This window comes from Scyliorhinus canicula, chromosome 4 (genome assembly GCF_902713615.1).
Source record: "Scyliorhinus canicula chromosome 4, sScyCan1.1, whole genome shotgun sequence".
NCBI classification, from domain to species: Eukaryota; Metazoa; Chordata; class Chondrichthyes; order Carcharhiniformes; family Scyliorhinidae; genus Scyliorhinus; species Scyliorhinus canicula.
This window is the reverse complement of record NC_052149.1, coordinates 164,065,326-164,080,869: the sequence shown is the minus strand read 5'-3', so window position 1 is coordinate 164,080,869 and position 15,544 is coordinate 164,065,326. Positions and strand designations below refer to the sequence as shown.

Sequence of the window (15,544 nt, the reverse complement as noted above, 5' to 3'; positions counted from 1 at the left end):
AACTATATATCGAAGCCACCGTACTTGAGGCCGCATCGGATGCCAGGAGGATCGCACTATTCCTCTCCACAGCCGGGGACCACGCCATCCACATCCACAACTCCCTTACATTCGCTGAAGGCGAAGACAAGACGAAATTTAAAACAGTCCTGCTGAAGTTCGACAGCCACTGCGACATTGAGGAGAATGAGAGCTTTGAATGGTACGTTTTCCAGCAGAGGCTTCAGGGTAAGGATGAACCTTTTCAGTCCTTTTTGACCCATCACCGCATCCTCGCGCAGTCATGTAACTATGACTCGACAGCTGATTCCATGATCCGGGATCAGATCGTTTTCGGGGTCCACTCTGATTCCCTTCGCCAGCAGCTCACCCTCACCATTGCCATCGAAACGTGCGTTGTCAACGAACATGTTAACAATCGGTACTCCCTCATCAGGGCGGGAGAGAATGCAAAGCTAGCCTCCCAAAAGGCGGAACGGGTGCAGGCTATCGCACAAATGCAGGGCCTAAGTATCGACGAGAGTGGCCATTTTGCGCGCTTTTCCTGGGCCCCTGCGCATGCGCGCCACGATCGAGGGGACGACGCGACAGACGACCAGACTGCGCAGGTGCGTATGTCGTTCGACCGCGCTGCACATATGTGATGGCGCATGGAACGTGCAGATGTTGGTGTCATGACATGTCCGAATTGTGGCTCCGCCCATTTAAAGCGGCAATGTCCGGCAAAATCACGATGGTGTCTACAGTGTGGCAAGCTGACCACTACGCAGCCCTTTGCAGATCTGCTCCACTGCCCAGCAGCCAGCGATACCAGCCACGGCGCAGAAGTGGCCGTTCAATACAGCAATGCATGCCATATTCCGATCCCAACAGATCCTGATGCTGAGTGCCTCAAATCCCCATACCGGGTGCGCATCATTACAAAGCATGAGCTGCCTTTCTCCAAGATAGTGAAGCACCTCTCGATCCTCAGCGTGGATCCCGACGACGAGTGGTGTGCTGTCCTCACAGTTAACAAGGCTCTCATCCGGTTCAAACTGGACACCGGCGCATCGGCGAACCTCATCTCGAAATCCAATCTCTACACCATCCACGTCAGACCAAGTATTCTCCCGCCGGCCTTCCAGCTCCTTGACTACAATGGCATTGCCATAGCTGCCAGTGGCCCATGCCAACTCGGAGTGTCCAATCAGTCAATTAAAGCGACGCTGCGGTTTGAGATCGTAGGACCTGACAGAGCATCCCTGCTTGGTGCTCGGGCCTGCAAGCACCTGAATCTGGTTCAGCGAGTCACCGCCATGTCATCGTCACAGGCAACGGCCTCACCTGATAACTTCCAGGCTGATATTGATGACATCGATTGATGACATGTTCGACGGAATGGGCACGCTCCCATACCGATATAAAATCCTGCTCAAACCGAATGCCACCCCTGTAATTCATGCACCACGTCGGGTGCCGGCACCCCTCAAGGATTGCCTCAAGCAGCAATTACAGGACCTTCAGGACCAGGGCATCATATCAAAGGTGACAGAACCCACAGACTGGGTCAGCTCCATGATCTGCATCAAGAAGCCGTCAGGGGAGCTTCGGATCTGCACCGACCCCAAGGATCTAAATCGCAACTTCATGCGGGAGTTTTACCCGATACCAAAACGGGAAGAGTTGACCAGCGAGATGGCTCATGCCAAATTCTTTACGAAGCTGGACGCCTCCAAGGGGTTCTAGCAAATACAGCTGGACGCATCCAGTCGCAAGCTGTGCACATTCAATACCCCGTTCGGTCACTACTGCTGCAACCGGATGCTTTTTGGCATCATCTCTGCCTCCGAGGTATTTCACCGCATTATTGAACAGATGATGGAGGGGATCGAGGGGGTGCGAGTGTATGTTGGCGATGTCATAATCTGGTCCACAACTCCCCAAGAACACATCGCTCGCCTCAAGCAGGTGTTCCAGAGAATCCATCAGCATGGTCTCCAGCTCAACAGGGCCAAGTGCTCGTTCGGTCAATCAGACATCAAATTCCTTGGTGACCACATCTCGCAGCAAGCCATGCGGCCAGATGATGACAAGGTTTCGGCGATCAACGCCATGAAGACCCCAGAAGACAAGAAGGCGGTCCTCCGCTTTCTATGGATGGTCAACTTCCTTGGGAAATACATTCCCAATATGGCGTCAGATTGAGAAGGAATGCCTGGGCCTCCTAACAGAAAACGACAAGTTTCACGACTATGTTTATGGCCTGCCAAAATTCACGGTAGAGACGGACCACAGGCCACTAGTCCACATAATCCAGAAGGATTTAAATGACATGGCGCCTCGTTTACAACAAATCCTTCTCAAGCTACACCGCTATGACTTTGAACTTGTCTACACGCCAGGCAAATAACTCATTGTTGCAGATGCCCTTTCCAAATCCATTACCACACCGTGTGAACAAACTGACTTCATCTGCCACATCGCGCAGGTGCAATTGTGTGCCACCAACCTTCCGGCCTCTGATGAGAGGGTCATCCAAATTTGTGAGGAAACGGCCAAGGATCCTCTGATACAGCACCTTACAAATGACTGGCAGAAGGGACGATGCCCCCAGTTCTGCAACGTCAAGGACGACCTGACAGTGGTGGACGGCATCCTCATGAAGCTCGACGGGATCGTGATTCCTCGGAGCATGCGAGCTATGGTGCTCGGCCAACTCCATGAGGGTCACCTGGGGGTCGGGAAATGCCGACGCAGAGCTCGGGAGGCAGTCTATTGGCCGGGCATCAGCCAGGACGTTGCCAACACGGTCCTCAACTGTCCCACATGTCAGAAATTTCAGCCAGCTCAACCCAAAGAAACTTTGCAGCAACATGAGATCGTGACCTTCCTATGGTCCAAAGTCAGTGTCGACCTTTTCCACGCCAAGGGGCATGACTATGTCCTCCTGGTCCACTACTTCTCCAGTTACCCAGAAGTGGTGAAACTGTCCGACCTCACGTCGAAGGCAGTGATTAAAGCCTGCAAAGAAACGTTCGCCAGCATGGGATACCGCTCACGGTGATGAGTGACAACGGTCCCTGTTTTTACAGCCAGGAATGGTCTGATTTTGCACAGTTATTCAACTTCCGTCACGTAACCTCCAGCCCCCGCTACCTGCAAACGGGAAGGCCGAAAAAGGGGTCCATATTGTTAAGAGGTTGCTGTGCAAGGCTGCAGACTCTGGCTCAGACTTCAACCTGGTGCTGCTGGCATACAGGGTAACCGCGCTGTCCACTGGGTTGTCTCCAGAGCAGATGCTCATGAATCGCACTCTGCGAACCACGGTTCCAGCCATCCATGTTCCAGACCTTGACCACCTCACGGTCGTACAAAAAATGCAGCAGTCTCGGGCCCAACAGAAATCAGCATGTGACGCTCATGCCACGAATCTACCCGAGCTGGTCCCAATTGATCGTGTTAGTGTACAGTTGCCTAACGGCGGCTGGTCAGCCACAGCTGTGGTGGTCAAGCAAGTGGCCCCTAGAGCGTTCCTCGTCCGCATGGCTGATGGCTTCTTGCTACGACGCAGCAGACGGGCACTGCGTAGAGTTGCACATCCGCCACCTGACCGAAATGCCCCGCCACCCACAATGCTTCCTCCAGACGTGCCCTATCACGAGGCCACTGATCTACCAGCAATCCTGCGACCACTGCATTGGCAGCGGTCCCACCTATCCAAGTGCAGGCGGCCCCTGATCCACCCTTGCGCCGATCAACCAGAATTTGTCGCCCACCACAAAGACTAAATTTATAGACTGAAATTTTGTACATCTTGTTATCTCATCGTTTTGACCTCTGTAAATATCGTTTTACCGTTTCATCTGCCCTATATCTGCATTAGTGACACCTTCCTATGTATACAAGTTCATTTTAGCACATTCTGTATATAGTCACGCACATATACACATCCACACGCACACGCACCTTAATATTTATTATCTAAAACAAAGGGGGAGAGATGTTATAATATACGTTATAATATACATCTATGTATATAATGCAGTGATTGACACACAGGATGACCAGTAAGCACACAGAACAGAGCAGCCAGTCACCAGACAGGACTGCCACTATAAAGCCAGAGGGCACTAGGTTTCCCGCTCTCTCTGGACCCAGCCACTGAGACAGTCAGAGTTTGTGAGCTAGCCAGTGCAAACACCATGCGGCAGCTAGTAAGTCTGGTCAGGCTAGTACTAGGTCTCCAGTCAAGTCAGTATAGTGTCAACCCACAGTTGAACATGTATAGTAGTTAAGACGTTAAATAAAATCGTGTTGCATCTTATCAAGTGTTGGGAGGTCTGTCTCTCGCTACACTGCATCAAGTGCAGTCCACGTCGACCCAGCCTGCCTAACACATCAGGCTCCACTCCTCCTTTTGCCACCCGTTCACTATTGTATACCGATAGGAGATTTGCTATTGTTTTAGATTGCTCCAGCAGATAGCCAATATAGAAACCATTAATTAAATAATTGAGGTGTAAATCTCTAATTCTGTAAAATATTTTTAATCTCTTTCTAGGAGCCTTTATCCTTTATTTTTCTTGATTATTGGAGCTTTCTCATTATTGTGATTTACTGGTGGGAATGTTTTTCTCATACTCATTAGTTTCCCAAACAGTCAATTATTTTACTAAACTGTGTCTACTCTATTCCCACATGGAATAGGAGGATCTTTTTTCATCAATTGTTCCAAAGTTTGACTGATAAAAATTCTTGCATTTATTCATGGGATGTGTGGGTGTTGGTGGCAAGGCCTGTTGTTGTACGTGCGGAGAACCATAGAATCCCTACAGTGCAGAAGGAGGCCATTCAGCCCATCGAGTCTGCAGCCTGTTTAGGTCCAATTCCCGCTCCCACCCTATCCCCAAAACCCCACCTAACCTGCACATCTTTGGACGCTAAGGGGTAATTTAGCATGGCCAATCTTCCTAACCTGCACATCTTTGGACTGAGGGGGAAAACCAGCGTACCCGCAGCAAACCTACACAGATAATTCCCCAAGGCTGGAATTGAACCCGAGTCCCTCGCACTGAGGCAGTAGGGTTAGCAACCCCTTGTTGTCCTAGAACTGAGTGGCTTGCTAAACCATTTCCGAGGACATTTAGTAGTCAACCACATTGCTGTGGATGTGGAGTCGCATGTAGGCCAGGGGTAAGAACTGCAGATTGTCGAATATCAAAGGACATTAGTGAGCCAGTTGTATTTTTACAGTAATCGATGATAGTTTCATGGTCACCATTGTCGAGACTAGCTTCAGTTCCATATTTTATTAATTGATTTTTGTAGCATCTTTGGTGGGATTTGAACCTGTGTCCCAACATCTGGATCACTAGTCCAATAACATAACCCCCATCTCTCCAATCTGCTCTTGAATATAAAGTTATGTAGCGGACAAATCCACACTTTTAATGGAGAATGGATTGCAAAGAAAATGTATTTATTTTGTTGGTATTTGAATTATATGATGACCTCCTGAAAACCTTTGTAAATTGAAAGTTGTCTACTCCATCTTGCAACTTACAAATAAGCCTGCAAGGATAACAAAGATGTACTAATTTAAATGTTTATTTAACCATTCGTAATCATTGCAGGACAGTATTAGCATTAAATTGAATTATTCCATCAAACCAGTTTGAGGCCACAAATACCCATTCATTTTATACCAGCTTTGCTTGTACAGCTTTGTATATTTTTAAACTTTCTTCTCATTACGCCATGTTTTCTTTTAAGGCAATAGTTTTACGTCCAAGAATTAAAATTTAGTTTCATGACATCCTCTAATTGATGGTCTGGTATAACATTTTTACTGCTTTTAAATCCTTGGGAGATTAATTGAGATCTCCTGTATGAACATAGAGGTAGCTGAGATTAGATACAATACTACTGTACAGTGTGCACGTTCAAGGACATTAACATGTTCAAGTTTGATTGTAGGATCGATTGGCTGTTTTTGAGATTTTCAGGTCACTGTTTAAAATAGAATAATGTACAGCATGAATCAGACATGCTCTGTGATTTGCAGCCAAACTGTGGCTAGTAGAGCAGATCAGATTGTAGGTGTTCTGTGGTGATTTATCTCGCCTGATTTCCCCTTCCCCACATCCTACAAGGCATAAGGTAGGTGATGTGATGAATTACTGTATCCTCCATTTATCTGAATGGGTGCTGTTAAATTTGGCACTATTCAGGATAAAGCAGTCCATTTGATCGGCGTCCCAACCACTGACTTAAAAATGTGCTCCCATCTGCCACTAGCTTACTGTGGTTGCAGTTTTTTATTACCTACATGCACTGCAGCAACTGACAAGGACTTCTTCAGCACCTCCTAAATCTGCAATTTTTCCTCCAAGTCATTGACATCCTTATTAAACTGTCCCATCATCATTAGATTAAAATCCTGGAACTCCCTAAATAACAAAACTAACAATATTGAGGGAGCATCTCCATCACCATCCTAGGAAACTAACAATGTCCATATCCTCGAGTATTTTACTGTACAATTCAGCAAATAAGTGGCTGATTCATGTCATTTTCTTTAGATTTGCTAGATCAGGCTGAAACTTGTACATTAGTTTACTTTGGGTGACCAGTATGAATGAGTTTTACATTTTTACAGCTATCATTCTAATTTACTGTTTTGCACAGCGAGTCTAAAACAAAAGGAGAGATTTGCTATAAGTAATTGCACATTAGTCATCCCTATTTAATCAACTGTACAATTTATCTCTTTTTCCTTTTACCTCCCTCTTGAAATAGAATGGTTATCTAGTAACTGGATGTGTGATGAAGTTATTGGTAACTTGCTATTACATCCTTGTCAGCACAACAATAGATGGCTGATGTTCGGGTTTTCTGTATTAATATTAGGTCCTTTTTTGCTAAAGCGACATCCATTAAGTTGCACCCATTCCTTTGCTCTATGAAGGCAGAGAATGAAACTAATTTAAACCATGCTATAACTATGTTTCTGCAGTGCTTTTTCTACATGGGTGTGATGGAAGAAATAAATTTATCTATGATTGAAAAGTGTTTTCTTTCTGTTTACATGCAGCAAGGACATTTGGGCGAAGGCGAGGTAAAACTATGAAACTAAATTACTACAATGTATTCATAGTATAGTGCTTCAGCACAGTGACTGGACCGGTAACTTAGTCATTACATTTTTTTAATACACAAGTCACAATATTTCAAAACACAAAATAACTCCTTGCGTGAAAGTCTTTGAGAAGCTTCAGTGGGAAATGTGTGACATAACTGCAAGCATATTCAGAATTTTATTTTGATGTTGAATTCAGTTGTTTGAATGCTTTCATTATGCATTCATAATATTTCATTCTCTGCCTCCATATAACTTTTTTAAGATGAGTAAAGCTGGCCTCAATTTCCTCTGGCCTATTTACTACAGAATGATATTTAATAAATGTTGGGTTAGAATTCTGCTTGATAATACAGCAAAGACACTGGAGCACTTTGATAAACAGTAACCCTTGCTACCCAGTTTCACCTTGGTTTGCTTAATATGCTTCTGGAGCTATTGCCAATGAAAGCTTGACATTTTTAGTTCGGTGTGAGTCTGGATGGTGTGTTTTAAAAATGTTGGAACCCTATGTGACATGTTTAATTAAACAAGTATAATAGATGGCTTTTACTTTGTTTAAAATTCCAATAAACTGTTCGCTACTTAAAGAAAATTTATTATGTTCTGTGTATTATTATTTTCAATCGTTTTCAGTGATTATTTTGCAGGTAGATTGTCCTAGTTAATATTTCACAAGCGTCCAAGCGGCATGTGCACCAGGACCAATATGAGGGGGGGAAACTTGTTCATCTGTGCATGAAAACATGCCTCCAAAACACTTCGGACTGGATTTTCCGATGTCCTACCCTCGCATTTTACGACAGAAAATTTGGCGCAAAACGGCCACCGATCCTCCGTTTGGTGGTGTGTGTGGGGGGGGGGGGGGTGGGGGGAAGAAGAGCAGACAGGCAGTGTAGAGCACACGGCTCTAGCTGCCGATACAGCCGGAGAATTGCCTGATTGCCTGGTCCGTGGCCGCACATGTGCACAACAGTGGCCTGCAGCGGCCGCGCCGGCTGTACGTTGACCCGGCCTGCCAAATAGTGCCCCGCCTTTGGCCGGCTCGGGATCCCTGCAGACTAAGTCCACAACCACCACGACGAGTTCCTGACAAATAATAGCATGAGTGACACTCGCCACCGGAACTCGGCCGGTCGGGAGAGGGCGTCAGACAATGTCCTGAGGCCATCGATACAGAGTGCAGCGTACTCCCTAGAGTACGTAGCTTTGGAGGGGGAGGAGCATCATGAAAGCGACGCCGCCCCCGATTTTGGGCCAGTTGATTCTGCAGCTGATTGCTGACCCAAGAATCCCGCCCATCATCTTTTGTGGCTGGCTTTTCAAGTTGCTATTCCTTAAAATAGCTCTGCTTAGATAGTAACTTTCTTCACCACTTTTGCTGAGGCTCATTTCACAAAGCAAATTGCCGTTGTTACTTTTGTGTGCAATTATCATAAAAACAAAGCCTTTATGCTCTGCAAGTGTATGATCTATCACAATCTCACGTTTTACCACTTCACACAAAGCATAGAAAGCTTCTTCAACAGTTTAAGGAAAATGTAAACCAATTAGAATTGCAGATTTTAGTTTTGTAACTTTGTAAATATGTTATGTGTCCTCTAATTTGCTGTTCAAGCTGATCTCCTACATAACATGATATTTTCTTTAAAGGAGAAGCCACTCATTAACATGAATATCATAGAATTATAAACTTACAGTGCAGAAGTAGCCCATTCAGCCCATTGAATCTGCATGGGCCCTTTGAGCACCCTACTGAAGTCCATGCCTCCACCCTAACCCAGTAACACCACCTAACCTCTTGGACTAAACGGCAATTTAGCGTGGCCAATCCATCTAACCTGCACATCTTTGGACTGTAGGAGGAAACCGAGCACCCGGAGAAAACCCACGCAGACACTGGGAGAAAGTGTAAACTCCACACAGTGACCTGAGGCCAGAATTGAATCCGAGTCCCTGGAGCTGTGAGGCAACAGTGCTAGCCACCATGCCACCCATATAATTGCCAATGAAAGCACTTTTTTTTAACCTGTGTGAAATAATTGAAGTGAAAAACAAGAACATGAATAATTTGTGCCAGCAATTAATCTATTAATGCCATTATAAAAAGAAATTTCATTGGCAAATTAATTTTTCAAACAATTCTAGTGCAATATACTCTAGGTGAATTCAAGAAGTTAATCTTGAACTCTAGGGGAGTTTGTGTTGGCCATTGCTAGAAAATCAGGAGCATACATTTAATCAGTTATAATTTTCTTGATTAAAATTTAGTGAATGCCATAATTCCTCCGTCCATTGCCATCCATCAAGAAAGTCCAGTGTCCACTTTTTGTCAATAACTGCTGCCAAAAGTATAAAATTAGTCTTCATTAAATGCTCTTAAAAATAACTCCAAAGACATATTGGAGGGCTTTCATTTTCATTTCTTAGTTTTAATGTCTAGCTTGCACCAAACCTTTCACTCTTGGAATGATGTTACAAAGAAAGTCAAACTATGATTCTATTTATAAAAAGAAAAAAGGAAATAAGGAATACTTTGATTTGGAAATGATTAATCTATGGTATCCAATAGCCTTTATAATTCACTGACATATCTGTCATTTTAAAAACTTTTGAAATAGGACTTGGAATTCTACGGTTGTTGTGATTCCCTGATTCCGCTGGCAGTCCAGCCTGTATGTTTCTCAGAGCCGTGGGGTGGCTTTAATGGGAAGTCCCTTTGAGAAGCGGCGGGAGTGGAGAATCCTGCGGCGGATGGCATGCTGCCAAGAAACACGTGGCAGGGGAACCTGAGAATCCAACCCAGGATCACAATCTCACTGCTATTATTGCAGTACCTTGTATCCTGAAATGTAGGTGTATAAATATGTATTTCTCTGCCCATCCCAATGGAATAGCTTGCTCTTCCATGGTATCAGTACTCTGGGAAGAGTGAGCTACTCAATTATGAATTGTGATGGACTACACTTGAGCTAGGCTGGCCAACAGTATAACCATGTTTGTGGACAGGAATTTCTAGAGGTGGGGGGAGTAGGATTCAGGTAAAAGGAGATTTAGAAATCCAAAGGGAAAGCTTGAGGCATCTGGGTGTGCAGCGATGTGGATGGAACAGAAAGGGACAAAGGAAACAAATATTTTACATCATTCATTCTGCGAGCATGGCAAAAGAACTGCTCGACTCCTGGTTCACAAGCTTCGACTGTCTGCTTCCTCTGCTTATTCCTGAAATCGCCACGACTTCCGGTGGCAGCCATGGAGTGAGAGGTCGCTTATTTGATAGCTCCCGCTCGTGGTGGACTTTTGGAACATTTTCCCTTGACTTATGGGAGATTTGATCGGTAAATTAGGAGACTGGTGAGGTAAAGAGGAATCCCCCACTAGTTTATGGAGTCGTGGACCAGAAGTGGTCTGCAAAGAAGAGATTGTTGGGCAAAGAGAGTGGAGTCTGCAGCACAGGAAAACATGGCGGAGACTCAGGAGCTGGGATTGCTGGCCCAGTGGTCAACGGAGCAGCTGGTGAAATTCTTTCAGGAGAGCTTTGCCAAGCAAGTACCTGGACCCGATTTAAGACGGGGACTGATCGGTTGGAGCGAAATTGGAAGCCCAGGGACTGGCGATCCAAAAGGTGGAAGAGAAGGTGGCTGAGCATGAGGACCAGCTAACCGTGATGGCAGTGGAAATGGATCTGAGATGGAGGGACTACCAGAAAAGGCTTCAGGAGTAGGTGGAGGATCTGGAGAACAGGTCGCGCAGGCAGAACTTGAGGGTTTGATTTGATTTGATTTATTGTCACATGTACTGAAGTACAGTGAAAAGTGTGTTTCTGCGGCCGAGGGAACGTACAGCATGTACATAATAGACAAAAATAATAATCAACAGAGAGCATTGACAAATGGTACATTGACAAACAGTGATTGGTTAAAGTGCAGAACAAGGGGCCAAACAAAGGACATACATGAGCTAGAGCAGCATAGGGTGTCGTGAAACTACCTTGGTCTTTCCGACATTTAGAGAGAGGTTGTTTTCGGTACACCATGCAACCAAGTCATTTATCTCCCTCCTGAAGTCTGATTTGTCGTTGTTTGAGATACTGTCCACCACAGTCATATCATCTGCAAATTTATAGATTGAGCTGGAGTTAAATCTTGCCACACAGTCATGTGTGTATAGGGAGTACAGTAGAGGACTGAGCACACGTCCTTGCTGGGCCCCAGTGTTGAGGACTCTTGTGGAGGCGGTGCTGTTGCCTGTCCTGACAGATTGTGGTCTATTGGTGAGGAAGTCAAGGATCCAGCTGCACAGGGAGGGGTCAAGTCCAGGATTGCAGAGTTCGGTTATTAGTCTTTTCGGGATAATGGTGTTGAAGGTGGAGCTGTAGTCGATGAACAGCAGTCTTGCATAGGTGTCCTTGTTGTTGAGGTCTTGATTGTAGATCCAGAGAGATAGCGTCTGCTGTGGACCAGTTGCGATGATGGGCAAACTGCAGTGGATCGAGACCGTCTGGGAGGCTGGCAGTGATCCGTCTCATGGCTGATCATTGGCCTCCTGGAGGGCATAGAGAGATCGGACGCAGAGGCATCCGTGGTGTGTAAGTTCGAGAAGCTGCTGGGCAAAGGTGCCTTTGCCTAACCCTTGAAAGTGGACAGGGCGCATAGAGCGCTTGCGAGGAAGCCGAGGATTAATGAGCCGCTGAGGGCGTTGGTGGTACGAATGCATAGGTTCCTGAATAAGGAACAGATCTTGAGGTGGGCCAGGCAGATGAGCTGTAAATCGGAAAATAACGAGTTGCGCATTTACCAGGTGCGGAACAGGCCAAAAGAAGGGCGAGCTTTAACAAAGTTAAATCGGCTCTCTTCAAGAAGCGGGTGAAGTACGGCATGTTGTACCCCTTACGAGGGTCAAGAACTTTATTTTGGATCGCCGGATGGCGATGAACTTTGTTAAGGTCAGGGGACTGGCAGCTGATGGAGGACATTGTACTTGGGGACGAGTAATTCTGTGCCAATGCTGCTAAAATTTATTTTCTTTATGGGCTGTGTATGTAGTGTTTTTGTACCAACTTTTGGGCAGCTGCTCAGTTTTGTATGCGGGTTAACTTCTTGTGGGGGGATGGTGGGTGGAATTTTCTTCTTTGTGTTTGCTGGAGATTGTGATATTTTGCATATGTGTTTGAGCGGGGGGGGTGGGGAGTGAGAACAATAGGGGATAGGATGCTTGGTGCCATGGGCAGGGGCTAGCTGGGCGGGCTAGCTCACGATAGCGCAGTGGGGGCGAGCAGGTGACTAGTTTGATATGGGGGTTGGGGTTGTTGTTTTGTTGGTGGGGGAATTGTTTTATGCTGACAGGGGAGGGACCAGGCTGATCACATGGGGGGGGGGGGGGGGGGGGGGGTGGCGACCAGGCTGATGACATGGGGGGGGTGGCGACCAGGCTGACCACATGGAATGTGAGAGGGCTGAATACGCCTTTCAAGAGGTCTCGCGGGTTTGAGGAGATTGAAGGCCTAGGTGACAATGTTACAAGAGACACACCTGAGGGTAGTGGATCATACTAGGCTGAGGAAGGGGTGGGTCAGTCAGGTATTTCGCTCGGGGCTAGACTCTAAAACTAGGGGGGTTGCGATCTTGATCAGTAAGCGGGTGTCATTTGAGGTAGGGAATATAGTAGCGGACTCGCGGTGGGGGTATATCATGGTGAGTGGGAAGCTGGAGAGGATGCCGGTGGTATTGGTACTAGTGAATATTTATGCGCTAAATTGGGACGACGTGGAGTTTGAGGCGAGTGTTGGGGAAGATTCCGGACCTGGACTCTCATAAGCTGATCATGGAGGGGGGGGGGGGGGGTGTTCAAGGAGAGGGAGGGTGACAGCCGCACAAAGGAGCTAAAGGGGTTTATGGAACAGATGGGGGGGGGGGGGGGGGTGCTAGACCCATGGAGGGTCGGACGGCCAAGAGCTGAGGAGTTTTCTTTTTTCCTCCCCGTGTACTCCTGGATTGATTTTGTTCATTTTGAACAGGGCTTTACTGGTGGGGGTGGAGGATACCGAGTATTCAGCGATTGTTGTGCCGGACCATACCCCACACTGGGTGGATTTATGTGTGAGCAAGGAGGGAGGGGGAGGGGGGGGAGGGGGGGGGGGGCAGCGCCCGCAATGAGGATTGGAAGTAGGACTGTTAGTGGATGGGGGGTGTGCGGGCGGGTGAGGAAGGCCATCCAGAGCTATTTGGAGATAAATGATACGGGGGATGTTTTGACCGCAACGGTATGGGAAGCGCTGAAGGCAGTGGTCATAGGGAGATAGTGGAGCGGATAGAGATGGATAGACTGGATGGGTAAGTATTCTAGGTGGACAGAAGGAATGCTGAATCCCCAGAGGCGGGATTGTTGAAGGAGCAGAAGAAGCTGCCGGTGGAGTTTGGTGCGTTATCCACAGGGAAGGTGGTGGGGAAGGTGAGGGTGGGTGGTATATGAGTATGGGGAGAAGGCCAGTAGGATGCTAGCACACCAGCAAAGGAAGAGGGAGGCACCCATGAGATAGGAAGAGTGAAGTACAGAGGGGGAACACGGTCTTGGACCCAGCAGGAGTGAATGGGGTATTCAAGGAGTTTTATAGTTGGCTGTATGAGTCGGAACCCCCAACTGGGGTGGAGGGAATGAGGCAGTTTTTGGAAGGGTTGGAGTTTCCGAAGGTGGAAGACGGGTTAGTGGAGGGGTTGGGAGCCCCGATTGTAGAAGTAATAGCGGGATTGGAGCCCATGCAGTCAGGCAAGGGACAGGACAGCTACCCTGTGGAATTTTACAACAAGTTTTCTGGGATGCTGGGCCTGCTGCTGATGAGGGCATTTAATGAGGCAAGTGAGTGATGTGTCCTTCCCCCAACAATGTCGCAGGCTTCGACCTCATTGATCCTGAAGTGAGAGAAGGAGCTAGAGTAATGTGGATCAGACAGACCAATCTCCTTACTGAATGTCGATGCCAAATTGCTGGCCAAAATCTTGGCCTCCACGATAAAGGATTGTGTTTCGAGGGTGATGGGGGAAGACCAGACTGGATTTGTTAAAGGCAGAGAGCTAATTGCTAATGTTAGAATGCTCCTAAATATGACCATGATCCCCTCCGAAGGGAGGGAGGCAGAGTTAGTGGTCGCTATGGATGTGGAAAAGGCCTTCGAACAGGTGGAATGGAATTATTTGTGGGAGGTCCTTGGATGGTTTGGGGGAGCTGCCGTTTAAAGTGGTGGGAGGGAGTTTTCATTACTTGGGAATTCGGGTGGCACGGAGCAGTTACATAAATTAAATTTGACCTGGTTAGTTGAACAAATGAAGGAGGACTTTCGGAGATGGGACATGCTCCCATTGTCACTGGCAGGGAAGGTACAGACCGTAAAAATGACGGTCCTTCCGAGATTTCTGTTTGTTTTCCAGTGCCACCCTATTTTTATACCAAGAGCCTTTTTTAAGCGGGTGAATAGGGTGATATCTGTGTTTGTGTGGCTGGGTAAAACCCGCGGGTAAAGAAAGTGCTGTTAGAGCGGAACCACGTTGGGGGGGGGGGGGGGGGGGGCTGGCGCTGCCGAACTTTAGTAACTACTACTGGGCTGCAAATATAGCCATGATTAGGAAGTTGGTAGTGGGGGAGGGGTCGGTGTGGGAGCAGGTAGAGGCAGCATCATGCAAGGTCACAAGTTTGGGGGCGTTGGTAACGGCTCCTCTGCCGTTCTCACCGTCCCAGCACTCCAGAAGCCCAGTGATAGTGGCGGCTCTGAGTTTAGGGGCAGTGGTGGAAGCATATGGGAGTGGAGGGAGCGTCGGCATGGGCTCCAATTTGTGGCAACCACCGGTTTGTCCCAAGGAGGCTCGATGGTGGGTTTCGGAGGTGGCAGAGAGAAGGGATTGAGAGGCTGGCGGATCTATTTATTGATTGGAGCTTTACACGTTTGGAGGATTTGGAGGAGGAGTTCGAATTACCGGGAAGGAATGGGTTCTGATATCTGCAGATATGGGATTTTGTGCGAAGGCAGGTTTCGATCTTTCAGCTTCTACTGCCACAGGGGTTACAGAACAAGGTAGTTTCTGGAACGGAGGTGGGGGAGGGGAAGGTTTCGGAAATCTATAAAGAACTTAAGGAGTGGGAGGAAACCCAGATAGGTGAGCTAAAGCGTAAATGGGAAGATGAGCTGGGAGGAGAGGTAGAGGCTGGTTTGTGGGAGGTTGCGCTGAGTAGAGTCAACACGTCCTCATCATGTGCCAGGCTCGGCCTGATACAATTCAAGATGGTTCACCGGGCTCACATGACGGTGGCCCGAATGAGCAAGTTTTTGGGGGTGGAGGACAGGTGTGTGAGGTGCGCGGGAGGGCCCGCAAACCATGTCCACATATTTTGGGCATGCCCGAAGCTTGGGTGATACTGGCAGGGATTTGCGGA

General features: G+C 47.4%; 1 protein-coding gene across 2 annotated transcripts in view; it reads left to right on the top strand.

The window, feature by feature from the left end:
* cpeb4b (cytoplasmic polyadenylation element binding protein 4b) overlaps positions 1-15,544 on the top strand; it is a 147,369-nt gene that overhangs the window by 67,743 nt on the left and 64,082 nt on the right. Inside the window, exon 4 of one of the 2 annotated variants that reach the window (XM_038795472.1) lies at positions 7,076-7,099. The exons of the other annotated variant lie outside the window; for it this stretch is intronic. Within the exon in view, the coding sequence (XP_038651400.1) occupies positions 7,076-7,099 (24 nt within the window). The remainder of the gene's footprint in view (positions 1-7,075; positions 7,100-15,544) is intronic. 2 annotated transcript variants of the gene reach the window in all.